Here is a 15,459-nt window from a genome sequence, read left to right as displayed (position 1 = left end):
GTGAGTGTCGGGTTGCAGTTGTATGCGGAAGCGCCGCCTCCGCCGTCGCGGCGCTTCTGTCGTCCGCTGCAACGATGAAAAATTACCCAGAAGCAGGGTTGAAAGAGGGAAAAAGAGGAAGAGACATGGAAAGGTGGGACATGGTTGAAAGAGAGAAGAAGAAGAGGAAGCGCGATGGAGGGAGGGGGAGTGAGAGTGAGAGAGGGAGATAGAGACGGGGGCAGAAAGAAAGAGGCTGCTGGTGAACAGAGGACCGGCGGAAAAGAGGGAAAGAGAAGAGGATAGACGAAGCGGTTTTTTCTCTAGACCCCGAGCCCGAGTCGTCTAGCGCTGAGTTCGCGAGCCTGACAGACAGCTGCAGCGGAGCCCTGATATATCGACCGGGCCACCTAACCAACTACCCGCACTCACTATTATACACCTGGCCACACACACATGTACACTGGGGGCGAGGGGGAGGGGTAGGGGGCCAGGCCACGCGGGTAGACATGCTGGCGTGTACGAAAAAAAGCCGGCACACAACCACCAGCCTCTCTTCCCTAGGTGGGAGCCACTCTTTACGCTCTTATACACTCAAACACGTACACACCGAATTTTCTCTCTCCTCTCTTCCTTCCTCTCTTTTTCTTTTTTTTTTCTTTTTTTTTTTTTTCATCCACCGCGTTCTCTTCACCCTGTTCTCTCTGTCTCCGAACAACCCTTCCTCTTTCTCTCTCTTTCTTTCTCTTCTTCGGTTAGCCCCATCCTACCGGTCTACTGTCTTCATCCCACACCAACACCCTTGCCAACGGTATATATACCCAGTCTCTCTATCTTTCTTTCGCTTGCTCGTTGCCGCTTCTATCGTGGAAAAAGGGTGGTTGCTAGAGCGAAAAAGGGTGGCCTCCGGTGGGATGGCTGGGGTGAGTAGAACAGGCCGGAGGATCAGCCAGCTAGGAAGGGGAGAGAGACCGGTACCAAACCGGGGGTGGACAAGACGAGCGGTGGGTGCAGCGAACGGAGCCCAGTCAGCTCCAGGATAATTAGATCCTTTACAGGTTACCAATGATTGATAGTCTTCGAAATACGTACCTACCACCCTCGCTCTCACCCCCGTTGCCTTTTTCTTGCACGAGTACGTGGTCGTCGACGTGCACGTGCACTTATACAACCGAACGAAAAATGTACAGGTGTGTATATACGTATGGTGTGTACACACGTGTGTATACGGACATAGGGAGCATGTACGGTTTCGTAGCTCGTACGTCGAACTGTGCGAGAGACCATCGGGAGAGGGTGGATGTGTACGATAAATGCGAAATCCCCTTCAGGGACGATTACGTCCTACTGAGCTTCGGCTGGGTCATGACCGACCCTCCACCTACACCCCCCTTTTCTCTTAGCTATATCGCCTTGTCTGAGGGAAAAAAGAGCTACGGAATTGTTGGACTTCGCCACTTGGCTGCACCAACGACGACGACGACGACGACGACGACGACGACGTCGACGATCGGCAAACACCATAGAATTCGATCGATTCTTTTCACCGAGACATCGTTCCGAAGGAATCGTCTTAAACGATCATTCCCGTGCCACGCTTACGAACAAGCATCCGGCTGGTTTTAGGACGAGCCAACGGTACCGGCAGAACCTTCTGTATTGAAGTTTCTACTCCGGATGAATGGGCTACTTCTGTTTTTCTTCTTCCTTTGCGTGGCTGTTTCTTTAACGTTCTACTCTTACAAGGCCGGTTATTCGATCGTTCTCTCCTCATTCTGATTCTTCTCTTCGAGAGTTTTTACTCTCAATGAATCGAGTGCTTTTACTTTTTTCTTTTTTTGTTTCATTTTCACCACTCTTTCTTCAACGTTCTATCTTTAGAGGGATGCTTGTCGGACAATTGGTACTGTTGCGAAATAATGAGAGTAAAAATAAAGAGATTGAAGGGGTTCCTGTGTAGGAACGAACAAGTTGAAGAGGAGAAAGTTACCACGCGACCAAGTTACGCGTCTCATACATATTTATCATTTCACTTGTTCATCCACTTTTTCATCAACGATAAAAAGAGAAAAGAGAAACGATATCCCGCGTGTGTAGGACCCGTTTGTTCTAATAGTTTTTATTTGCCGCACGGGCCCGCTTCAATACCGGTTGAATGGGCGCGCAAATACCATAAACTTCATCAAATCACGGTTTTCGATATTAAATTTATCATCGGCATTGATTGCTTACAATGCACCGGTGTCAACCGGTTTTCAATAGATCCGAGACAAACGAGATCCCGATGAAACGCGGGAGTACCGCTTAATTCTTCGTGTTTTTATCCGGCTAAATAGTTAAGTGATCGCTGGCACGCGCGTTTCTCTTATTCTGGACGAGGATAAGAGCGTTCTATTATCACGAGCATTCGATTGCTTGCGCGGTTGCTCGTTAATCCTTGATTCACGTGAAACCGATCGATGACGTCAAGTATGAATAGCTGAAAGAAAGGAAAGGAAAAAAGAAGCAACGGGACACATTTTACCCTAAATCGACGAGTAAAGCGTATGCTCCTTGACGTCAAAGAGAAAACGCGTCGCCATTGGTATCTGATTAGCCGATCAACGCGTATCCGTTGACGTCAACCGGTCGGTTGATTTCGCGGTATAAACTCGTCGTATTTTGAAAATCAAAGGACGAAATAGATGGACGCGTAACAATGCGTGAGTGAATCGATATCTCAATACTGAATAGAGAAAGTTGTCGATAAATGAGCGAATTCTGTTATTTTCTATATCTTACGTCGAAACAATCCAAAGATAATTATCATTGCTTATCGAATTAATTTGAATATGATTAACCCTTTGAGGTCGGCAGATTTCTCTGCTGGGAGTACCCCACAGCTAGTCGGGGAATATTTAGTTTTCCAGAATCATTTTATATTGCACTGAATCAATAATATATTGCGCGATAGTGAAATAACGCGTGGGATATGCGAAATGTCTCAATTGCTCTTTCGAGACGTGTCGGACGATCATGAATAATAAAATCATGATAAATCTTCTGTGGGTCATTTCATGCGAAATCAGATACCTTTTGGAGCACCATGTGGGATTTTGCCCAAATTGAAATATGTTGTAGGTTTTAGTGATATATAAACGTGTCTCGACGGATTTTAATTATTTTAAGGATTTTAATTATTTTAATTGAAAAATTTTTATTAGGTATTCCCATATCTCCACTGTAAGTTTCTAAACGCTCACTTTTATCAGTTTGTTGAAATATGTTGTATAATTTATTGAAAAAATGTGAGTACTATATTTCAAACAGCTGTAAAAATTTTTTAAAATCCTTCGAGATACGTTTATACATTACTAGAAACTACAAGAAATCTAAATTTGAGCAATATCCGACATGATGCTCCAAAAGGTGTCCGATTTCGCATGGAATGCCCCTATGACATTTGCGAAGTGTCATCTCTGTAGTGACACCGACCACAAAAAGTTAAAAAACAGGCTGAAAGAGGTATGTAAGTGGATATACTACTAAGCGACTGTCATCAAAACTTTCTCTGAATCACTATTTCAAAGATGACAAACATGTTAATAGTGACTAATTTGCTATAAATTTCAATGGTATGTTCTATTTAGACTTTCATAATATATAGAATATATAGAGTTATGCAAATTCATCGCCGGAAACCCCGAAACCGGTATAATGGTCGACCATCTCGCGAGCCAAGTATCGCACCCATCGTTGGTTAATTACTAAATCTAATGGGATTGTTCGCATAATGAGTGTCGTCGGTGGCGAGCCGACGCGACGATGTCCATCAAACAGGCCGGACGAGCAACTTTTTCAACCGGTCGGAAATTAAAGTAGCTCGTCGAGACGTTTTACGGCACCCCTTCCGTTTCCCTTTTTCTCCCTCTACGATCGTTCTGTTCGTTTTGTCAATTACCTCGATCGTCCACACCCCATCCTCCTGCTGTTGTAAGGTGCTCGTTACCAACGTTCAAATGAGTCCAGGACGAGTGCGTCAAGTATTTGGTTTTTCCTTCTTTCCTAACTTCGATTTTACAGTTTTCTTGACGCACTCGTCGATCGACATATCGCACACGGTAACTCGTTCCTAGTTAATGGTACGTTGATCCTTGATGGATGAGTAATAATTTATTTATAGTAAAATCGCCAGAATATCATCCGCATATTTTAGAAGAATTAAGTAAAAACATTGAAACATTTTCGTTTCTGCTAATATTTACTGTTTGTAAACGGAATAGTTGTTCGATGAGTTTCCTTTGTTCAAGGAAATTATAATAAACGATATTTCAGGAGTTTTAATTGAAGCTTGTACCTACCAAGGGTGAAGCTCTCCAGAGAAGCAAACAACAGTAACAAAATAGAAAAAAGATAAAAATATGAAAGTTTCGCGTTCCTATTTGCACCGGGGAAAAATATAAAATTTCAGTGTACCGAGCCGCAAAAGAAGCGGGAAATACGCCGTTCGTGTTTCCGCTCGTTATGAACCCTTTAACGGCCGTTATTCTTTCGAAATCCGATACCAGAAAAACTGTTTCCCCTCCCTCGCCCTTCCTTCCTATCGATACCTTCGCCTCTCTGCGCCGTTAATTGAAAATATTTTTCACCGGCCAGCGACAATGTGGAATAAAATCGATGGAAATTTCCTCGTAAGACGGTCTCCATTTATAACGACTGCACAGACTTTGTATTTATTCGTGTTTTTATTTCATTAAAATATCATTTGCAAAGAATAATTTTCAAAATATTGCGCTAAATAAGATTTTCAAGGGAACTTATTTTCTCCATTAAGAATATCGATAAAACGTTCATACAGTCATTTTTATTAAACTTTAAACTTTAAATTGATATATCACAAATGTCATTTATGCGTTAGACTTTCTACCGTTTGAAGCCATTATTAATATCTGTACGCGCATTGAACTTTAATCCTCCAGTAATCAATGATTAACACAAGAAAGCAATCGAATTTTATTCACCTTTCTGTGGTAACAAAGAAACGAAAGAAATAGGGTGCTGCGTAAACAGTAAAAGGAGTTGCATGAAGGTGGTAACACGATTATCCATCATCGACGGCGCGGCATCCCCGTGAGGAATTGCGGCTAGGCTAGCAAGGATAAAACGCCTTTCCCGTGTTCCTCGCTTTCCTGTTTTCCGCGAATACACACCGATGACGTTTCGGCCATTTCTCTTTCTCCGTAACCTCCGTGAATTGTCGCTGAAGTTCAATCAGGATGATACTGTTAAATTATATACAATTTAAGAATACGTACAGACATCTGAAGACAGGAGGAAATGAGTTACCGGTGACGTCAAACCTAAGGTGAACATAAGAAAGGTAGAAGGGGGTACAGATGCGGTGGCATCAACCTACGCGCAATGATCATCAAAAATCCCATGATGGGGAGAGGAAGAGTTCACTTTTACTTAAAACTATAAAAGCCAGGACGCTTTGCATTCATCCTCAAACAATCATCGAAGTTTGACCAAACCTCATCTAGTCCGTCCATTCCGGTCTAACATAATATAATAATAGACAATTGTGCGCCAACATCAAATTAAGGTACAAAACGCTTGTGCAAATATCGAAGAAGCAATCTGAAGATGTGTTCCAACCAAAGCCTGTCGCTTATCAAAGGAGCCTTCCTGTGCGTGTTGCTGATCTCTTTCATGGAGAAACAACTGAACTCAGAAGCCAAACCATCAGAGAAACAGAACCTAACAATGAATGAATTCAAGAATAATCAACATACCTATAAGGTGGAAGACTTGCAGGAGACGTCAAGTTGCACTTACGTCGTCGAACCTGTCAGTAAACGTAATTATCGATTTGCCGAAATGGAAGAATTGTACGACATCAAGTGCAGGAATCTCAGTCGACCTTGCTCAGATACGAAACGGCCGCAGTACATGTGCTTGCAAACTTCCAAGATAATATACAAAAAGAATTCGAAGGAAGGCATGGAGATCTTCACTGGTTGTGTCTGCGCTTACAATCGCAATGGCAGCAATAAAACCAGTATTAATAATATTAATTCGTAATTCCGCTATGCGTGTTATTTATATTTAGTACTTATTGATTAACATTCCAGATTAGTATTATAGTTGGCTAATAACTCCAAACTCAAAACCCTCGATTCGATTTAAAATTAGACATTTGTTAAGTTAAGGATTAGATTAGGTTTTATTCGATCCTTGACAGTTTCAATTTAATTTCTTATTTTTCAAGTCTTTCATTTGACAAATGTTAAGGGTTAAGCGCGTTAAGTACCATATTGTTTCCTCTGTAGTCGTAAGTCACCACCGTTTTTGTTCCTAAATCTGTTACAGTAATGTTTCACTTACAAGATATTTGTTCCAACGATACCTATAGTCGTAATACCATGTTATAACACAGTTGCAAGACAATCACCATTATAAGTTAGTGAACGAGTGAAAAATACTCAGTGACGTACTATTACAGCGGGGAAAATCTTGTTTTGCTCAATACTCGATACTCCACGGACAAATATACCCGTGCAATATGTATTATATAATTAACGATAATTATGAAAATAATGTTTATGCGCTTTATCGGCGAAGCAATGTATCAAACATAATATTTATTTATTTATTTATTTATTTATTTATTTATTTATTTATTTATTTATTTATTTATTTATTTATATATATATTTCTGTGAATCTCTTCCATGACTATAAATGTGATAAAGGTATATTTTTTGTACTCTTACCAATCATCTTTCAATGGTGAAATTAATATACAACTGATCGATTGATATTTACTTGCTTTTTATACATTTATTTAATAAAATACAATATCTTTTTGCTCAAAAACCTGTACTATTTCTTTCATATAGAACCACATGTTATCGACTTAATAAGTGGAAATTTGCGTCCCTATAATTCAAATAAAGATTAATACAAGTATAATAAAATGAATAATATATTAATTGTTAACGTCGTTTGTAGATGTTAAGTAATTTATTCATCTCAGCGCAATCCACAACCTGATGGAACTTCTTGCTCGATGTTCAAGCTATCTTTTTCCTTAATTTATTTAATTGACAGCTGATAGTACTCACTTTACATTTCTTCATTTATATTTGTACGTCACACTACGTTACACGTTATACGTTACTCTTCTACATAGTTATAACAGTTTTGTGTACGCGCACTAACGACATATCATTATGACCCTGATTGATACTTCTAATTTGTGAAATTATTCCATCGTAACGCAAAGTAGATTTCCTTCTAGCTTATTTTTTAAAACTCAACAAACTGGTTCTCGCCAAAAATATCCACCATTTCGGAATCAAATTCGAATTGAACTTTATTGACAAGGAATCCGTACGTTCGTCAGGTGTGATTGTTGGAGATACCGTTCGTTTGTTTCTGTGCAGTTACAACGGTATTAAACGCGTAATTCGATTTCAACGAATTAACCCTTTGACTATACGCTAAAAATCCGATTCGTTTGGTAGTGGAAAGCGTATGTCATTCGAGAATACGCAACGAAACAAAATTCCATTTTATTATATGCTACCATAGGAGTGGAGTTCAATTATTACATTTCATAGATTGCAAATATTCTCTATATTCTTTTATCCATAGAATTATTTATTACGATTGAACAAATATCCGAGGATCGCGCGGCGTCCGCGTTGATCGTGATTGATCTACCACGGATCCGCCGGTGATTCATTCGCCGAGTTCGAATATCGATCGATAACAATCATCGAACGAAATAGTCGGAATCTGTTATGATACAGAGGAAAATTGTAATTATTTAATTCGAACGACCTGTTTCCTGTACCGTCGAAGAGCGAGTAACTTTCATGGTGAAAACGAGATAAGTTGCAACACACGCACTGTGCGGGCGCAACTCGCGTGCTGCTTCAGGGAATTCCCTGGGAACACGCGTCCACTCCCACTCGCGACTGTATCAGCTTGTAACGGCACGGGGTCGACTGCGTCACACTCGTGTGGCAAGTGGATGTCGCACGAGGAAGATTCCCACCTTAGCCATTCTAAGGAAAGAATCATTTCGGTAGAAAAGAACAGTTTACATATTCATTAATCTTGCATACTTTTCGTCTTCTCAAATCGATAAAATTTTTGCAAAAAAACACATAACACAGATCACCTCACGATCGTTTCATTGAATCCGAGGATAGGGAAACAATGTTGCGTTCGTGACATGATTCTTAGAATATCCTTGATCAACCAAATTCACTTTCCATTTTGTTTTTCTACCGGCGCACCTCGTATCGCGATAAATATACTTACGTATGTACAAGGAGAACTTTTGCATATTAATAGATCATGCTAGTACGAATCATTCTATATTTAGTTTTCAAATTAAACGACTGAGATTAGCAAGATTACTTTTAATTGAACCTCACAATGAAACCTTCGATCCTTGAATGTATCATATTCTGTTGGCTGAACTTCCGAATAGTTCCCATACCCGATTTTCTTGACATCCTCCTGAGTAACATTCAAAATGTTTAAGTCAGCGATTATTGTTTATTCAAAAGTTATTAACAAAGAAAGATCGATATACATATGCACCGCAATTTGGGAAAAGCCCCCACACCCGATCACCTTGACCTTGATATATGTTATGGAGACAAGGTGATTGGGTGCGGGGACTTTTTCCATATTGCCACGCATATATCGATCTTATTTTGTTAATAACTTTTGAATAAACAATAATCGCCGACTTAAACCTATTGAATGTTACTCAGGAGTCATATTGAATATATATCAAAGTCAAGAAAATCGGGTGTGGGAGCTATTCGGAAGTTTATTCATTCTGTTAAACGAGCAACTTCGTAAACCGGTTATCAATATCTTCTCACGTATACTTTCATTTCACTTTCACGCTTATATTAAAATGAAATTAGGATTCTTCTTTCTCAAAAAACAATCTATTTTATTCAATAAATATTTCATCGAATGATTAACAAGGGGAATAATTTGAACGGAACATTGTAATAAGAACAGAGAAACAATAAACAAACGTAAGTTTGATTCATTCGACGAACAAATCTGGCGACAAATCGCTCCTGGTCGGAAAGCTTGCGTGTGTACCGCTTTTCAGCACAGATTCCGTAGCGACCATGCAAGCTCTTCGGATACATTCGTTCATCGAAAGGTTTGGGTGATAAGCTTTGAAGTATGCAAAAGCACCCAGAAATGCATCTCCGGCTCCCTAGGAAACAATTTTGATCATGTTTCGGATGACAATTTCATTATTTAAACAGAGCAAGAATCAACGAGTATACTGTTGTGTCTACTGGCTGAACACGCGTGGTAGGGACCAATTTAACGCTTCTGTCGTCCTGGGATGCATACGCTGCTCCTTGCTCTCCAAGAGTAAGTATTACCGTATTGCAACCTTTATCTAACAATATGTTGATTGCCTGTTCCATGCTCGAAGATCCCACAAGCTCCACTCCGGTCATAGCCTCTGCCTAGAAATGCAAGCATTAATGTATGTACCGATCGAGATCAATCCTGGGCCGATTCTAATTAATTAAAAAAAATATTCTGTTATCATTGTGAAGTGTTTGCTTTCTCAAACAGTTACGTGACGCTAACTTGCAGCGGTATCATATGAGCCGATTCACGAATACCTCAGTTTCGTTAACACAGAATACATCGCAAAGTTTCAACAATTCCGGATCAATTTTTTTTGTAACAGGAGCTCCATTCACTATCGACAGACCTGTTGAATTACATTACGTGTAGTTATTAACGTGATTTCTTGAGAGAACAACGATCATTTCGAGATGCGACCAACCATGGTACTTAAAAAGCCTTAAAGCGTGTAATGTAGTTTCTATAGGTGTCTCGAATTGGCATAGTAAAACGTTGGCGCCCTTAATAACGTCAACTGCAGAGTCCACGTGTTCCGGACTTAAAGCAGCGTTTGATCCTAATACAGCTACTATGCAATTCTCACCTGAAATTCAATTTCATGAGAACGATTTTATTTAAAAAGTTGTTAAAGGTATAGAGACAGTTTCTAAATGCAGTTTATTGCTTACCATTGTCAGCAACAGTTATATGTGCTATTCCACTGTGTTGATTTGGTTGTATTTGGACATGAGAAGCATTTATGTTTTCCTTCTTAAATATCTTTAAATATTCTTGAGCATATATGTCACAACCTAACTGTATGAAAAATGTATTAGAATAAGATTTGCTCGAGTTAATTGTTTAAAAAATGGAATGTTTATTAGAATCATACAGAAGCAACAATTGCTGTCGAAGCACCAAGTTTGTTAGCTACTATACATTGGTTGGCACCTTTACCTCCATACTTTATCTCATAATTATGACCAATTAATGTTTCACCAGGTTTCGGTAAACTTGGAGAAAAGCTGCAACAGATAAACCAGTTAAACTCAACAAATTACTGAATTAAAATGAGTAAGTGATTCTGTACGAACCATTAAAAGATTATATACTTATGATATTATTATTACTTACCAAGTAAAATCAATCATACATGAACCCACGACAACAATTCTTGGAGACATTTTTAATAATTGATTTGATCAGTGAATTGTGTTTCTACGCAGAAAACTCTTTAAAGGTTATGTAAGTACAGACTTTCGTTCAGAAAGTACTATTCTTAATAAGAAAACGAAAAATATTCTTATGAAAGATTAAAAGTCGCTATCTGCTTTTATCGCAATTATCGCATAAACCAACAAAGACATTGAAACGATAAACAATTTGTTTCGACACATACATAACCTAATTTCTGTATAAATATATTTCATAAAAACAATAAATTCAGTTTTCAGTAAAATTAGTTTAACAATAATATATAAATACAATTGTATTATTAAAAATTTAAAGTTTATTAATCATAATATTTCCAAAATACATACATACATATTTCACTAAACCTTAAAACTACATATGACCCTTATCAATTTATATATTATATACATACATATATGTACATATCGGGATTGATATAATTAACTTTCACAGTCTAAAATTTATTATCATAATCAGTCATGGAAAATAACAAGAGTTCACTAAAAAAAAAGTAATAAAATGACGACTGATACACATTTTCCTTAAATTATGTAAACATACATAACACATTTCAGAACACTGTTCTATTGCCATCTATCAATATATAAATGAACTTTTTAGTTGAGACAACCGATTATTTTCCATCAGTAAAACGATTTTCTAAACAAAATGTTTATCTAAACAAAATGCAAAAAAATTTGAGGGACGTGTTCAGGAGGCTCTAAAGAATATTAGTCTGATCCTTATATTATCCAAATCGTTAAAAAGTTATAAAATATTGAAATTGCTGTCTGTCAACGGTCAAGAAAATGGCGGATCGGACTCATCTATATTGATTTATTCGTAATATAAACATTTCTGCCAATAGTTTGTCCAAATAGGCACCAGACTAATATTCTTTGTGTCGGATAAAATAAAACGAGCACCCAACACGATTTCGTTGATTGTTCACACGCGAAAGACGTCAGCAAGGTAAAACAGACCAGAAATTTAGTTTCTAGTCCATTCTGTAGGGCGCAGTTCGTTCGTTTGATTAATAAATAATTGTAAAATTAAAAATAATAATTAAATAATTTTTAATAAAATAATTAAACAAAATTTTGCAATATACCCACGCGGAAATGTAAAGAAATAAACAATTTAAATAGATATAACAATAATTTGATTAATAAACAATTGTAAAATATAAAATATAAAATAATAATTAAACAAATATTAACAAATATTAACAAATATCAGATAGAAATAGTTAAATCTGCGGAACCGGTGAAGCGGAACGTCACGCTTGATTGCGCGCGCCGCGCGCCGGTACATGCGCGACCCGTACAGAGGTCAAATCTAATCAGTCTTATCGCGACCGCTGAAGGATACGGATATCTGTCAAACATATACCGGTACGGGTTCATACCATGGATATTCGTGCATGGATTTATCAGTGTATTATCACAAGTGTTACTGTGTTTGCCTATAGTGTTTCCTATAGTGTTTCCCATGTGCTTTGGAATATTTATACGGATATATTAGTTCGTTTTATGGAGTGGTACCCTATGTGTTTTACTACAATTTTGCAAATATTTTATGGTGTTCTATGGTTTTGATCCTCATGTGTTTTGGGATGTATTTATTTGCATGTGTTTTACCGTATTTTATGATGTGGTTATTCCCATATAGTTTTGCATGCATATTTTTAAATTATAGTATATATTAGCATATTAACTACAACAAATTGAGAGAAAACATATATCATTCAAGAATCGTGATTTTTATGCTTTCAGATGAGTGCTTTGGCCAGTGGGGATACCGTTTCTTTTACGAGCCAACAGACGAGCTAATAAGATGCGTGGCGAGAGCAGTGGTACAAGTCAACGATCGGTGAGTCGCATGCTTTAAAGTTCCTCCGGTTCCCATCATGTCGTAGGACGAATGGTCCGTAGCGACACGGGAATTGGTTGTAATTATTATTTTTTGAGCGAGCATAGTGACACACGAATATCACTGTATCATTTTATACAATGATAATCGTGCAAATTGCTTTTTTGTGTATTTTATGCCTTAGCTCAGGATAGGGTTTTCTTGTACATATTTACATATATAGATTTCGAGTTTAAAAATGTACAGAAGTCGGATGACCCTCCGACTTCACAATACACTTTCTTTTTTATATGTACAAGAATTTATTTCGCGATGAGCGGATTTCAATATCAAAGTAATAAGCATGAATACTATTAATTATTGTAACTACTTACTTTGATAACGAAATCGCTCTTGAAATTGAAACGTTTATCCGATTTTACTCGTGATATTGGCATCAGTTTAGTATATGGGCTGGCCCCCAGGGGGGTCGGTATTTGCTCTTCAAGCATTGTATAAAGTTCCCCTTTCGTATTTGAAATTCATTCTGTCACGTTCACAATTCTCGACCCTAAACACTCATCATTCGCACTTCAGCCTCACGAACTCTATCACATAATCATTTATCCACCCGCATACCGTTGTGTAGTGAAATATTACCCCGTTAGGATTTTTAAGTTAAAGTAGTGTTGCGAAAAATTTTCAACGCGAGAGTAAATATTACCCCGTTCGAATTTTCAAGTTTAAGTAGTGTTGCGAAAAATTTTCAACGCGAGAGTAAATATTACCCCGTTAGTTCTGTTCTGTTTTAGGGTGGGTCACTAACGTAGCCACCTCCACGTGGTGTGACCTGGTAATTGATATCGTTTTCTAAAGATAACTTTTAGAAAGCAATATCAAGCTAAGAGCTACGATATCTTATATCACTACATTCCCTATATTCCTGCATCTCGTATATGCCGGCATTCCTTATACCTTGGCATCCCTTACATTTTTGCATCCCATACGTCTGTACCCTTTATATCTCTGTATCCCTTACACCCCTGAATTCTCCCTGCATCTCCTGTATCCTTTCAACCCTTATAAATAAATATATTATAAATAATATACTTATGGCCACTGGTTCGAGTAAATTTAAGTAAAGGTAAGTAAAGGTAAGTAAAGTCTCGCGAAAAATAATTTAAAATCTAAATTTTTTCAAAATTAAGTTTCTTCTTTTACCACCAGAGGGCGCTGATTCCACATCGAAATTTTAGTTCACATTTTTGCCGCCAGAGGACCAAAAAGGGAGCATGATTTAGTTCCTTTTTTCGCCACCAGATGGCGCTGATTCGACATCGAGATTTTAGTTCACATTTTTGCCGCCAGAGGGCCAGAAATGGAGCGCGATTTAGTCCCTTTTTTCGCCACCAGATGGCGCTGATTCGACATCGAGATTTTAGTTCACATTCTTGCCGCCAGAGGGCCAGAAATGGAGCATGATTTAGTTCCCTTTTTCGCCTCCAGATGGCGCTGATTCGACATCGAAATTTTAGTTCACATTTTTGCCGCCAGAGGGCCAGAAATGGAGCATGATTTAGTTCCTTTTTTCGCAACCAGAGAGCGCTGATTCGACATCGAGATTTTAGTTCGAATTTTTGCCGCTAGGGGGCGCTGTGGTGGCGAAAAAAGGAACCTACCTACCTTTACTTACCTTTACTTGAAGCAGTCTTTATAATATATTTATTATAAGGGATGCAGAGATGTAAAGAATGCAGGGATGAAAACAATGTAGGGATGAAACGAGTGTAGGGATGAAAAGAGTGTAGGGATGAAAAGAATGTAGGGATGAAAGGAATGTAGGGATGGAAAGAATGTAGGGATGATAAGAATGTAGGGATTTAAGGGATGAAGAGATGTAAGGAATGTAGGGATGAAAAGAATGTAGGGATGATAATAATGCTGGGATTTAAGTGATGATAAGAATGTAGGGATTTGAGGGATGAAGAGATGTAAGGAATGTAGGATTGAAAAGTACTTAGGGATTTAAGGGATGTAGCGATGTAAGGAATGCAGGGATGTAAGGGTTACTGAGATGGCCTTGGCCTATAATGAGGGATGAAATTATATAAATAACTGGAAAAAGTAAAATAAATGGGGTCCTCAGCTGAGACCCACAAGAGGGATATAATCATAAATGTTATTCCCCTTCGATGAGCTTACTTAATAAGCAAAAAAAATTAAATGATGTAAATTAAATAAATTCTGGAAAAAAATTATACTGGTGTGCCCTCTTCATACGGACCTGATATTATCCAGGGGTGTTAGAGACCCCTCTGCGCCAATTACGCCCTGTGCGTAACGATCTGATATCGTATTGTGGGATTAAGGACCCCAAAACGCCGGTAAGTATCTTTGCATACCAATAATACAGCATCCGGGGTCCCAGGGACCCCGAAGTACCAGTGACCATCTCTGCATACCGACCTGATATCATATTGGGGTATTAAAGACCCCAAAACGCCGGTAAGTATGTTTGCATACCAATAATATAACATCCGGGGTGCCAGGGACCCCGAAGTACCAGTGACCATCTCTGCATACCGACCTGATATCATATTGGGGTATTAAGGACCCCAAAACGCCGGTAAGTATCTTTGTATATCAATAATATAGCATCCGGGGTGCCAGGGACCCCGAAGCACCAGTGACTATCTCTCTATACCGACATGATATGATTTTGGGGTGTCAGGAACCCCGCAGCACCGGTGACTCTGTTTGCATACCGACATTTTGGAATCCGGGGTGTCAGGGACCCCGAAGCATCGATGATACTGCTTACCGACACTACGGCATTCGGGGTATCTGAGACCCCGTCGTACCAGTGACGCTACATACTGATATTATGCCACCGGGGTGTCAGGGACCCCGAAGCAACTAGCGAAATATAAGAACGAAAAACGAACACGTCATGAAACTCACTTGTTCGGAATAGTGATGGGTTTGACCGGATCTAGCGAAATATAAGAACGGAAAACGAACAAATCGTGAAACTCACTTGTTTGGG

General features: G+C 38.7%; 1 protein-coding gene across 1 annotated transcript; it reads right to left on the bottom strand.

Annotated features, from left to right (window-relative positions):
• Positions 1 to 8,936: 8,936 nt before the first annotated feature.
• LOC117608580 (ribokinase) lies at positions 8,937 to 10,555 on the bottom strand. The gene is made up of 7 exons (XM_034333925.2): positions 10,503 to 10,555; positions 10,261 to 10,393; positions 10,058 to 10,184; positions 9,811 to 9,972; positions 9,644 to 9,735; positions 9,293 to 9,481; positions 8,937 to 9,219 (listed from the first exon to the last, which is right to left on the bottom strand). Exons 1-7 carry the CDS (start codon positions 10,550 to 10,552, stop codon positions 9,040 to 9,042), a joined length of 933 nt encoding a protein of 310 aa, XP_034189816.2. The 5' UTR covers positions 10,553 to 10,555; the 3' UTR covers positions 8,937 to 9,039.
• Positions 10,556 to 15,459: the final 4,904 nt, after the last annotated feature.

This window comes from Osmia lignaria, chromosome 2 (genome assembly GCF_051020975.1).
Source record: "Osmia lignaria lignaria isolate PbOS001 chromosome 2, iyOsmLign1, whole genome shotgun sequence".
In the NCBI taxonomy this organism is placed as follows: domain Eukaryota; kingdom Metazoa; phylum Arthropoda; class Insecta; order Hymenoptera; family Megachilidae; genus Osmia; species Osmia lignaria.
Note: the sequence above shows the minus strand (reverse complement) of the source record. Positions and strands in the feature narration are given on the sequence as shown.

What these genes read in the sequence shown, in the direction of transcription:
- LOC117608580 (XM_034333925.2), bottom strand. Translation starts at nt 10,552, where the DNA reads ATGTCTCCAAGAATTGTTGTCGTGGGTTCATGTATGATTGATTTTACT. An exon ending in AAGGCTTTTTAAGTACCATG is followed by an intron (nt 9,736 to 9,810) that starts GTTGGTCGCATC and finishes GTAATTCAACAG; the next exon opens with GTCTGTCGATAGTGAATGGA. An exon ending in TCTGTGTTAACGAAACTGAG is followed by an intron (nt 9,482 to 9,643) that starts GTATTCGTGAAT and finishes TTGCATTTCTAG; the next exon opens with GCAGAGGCTATGACCGGAGT.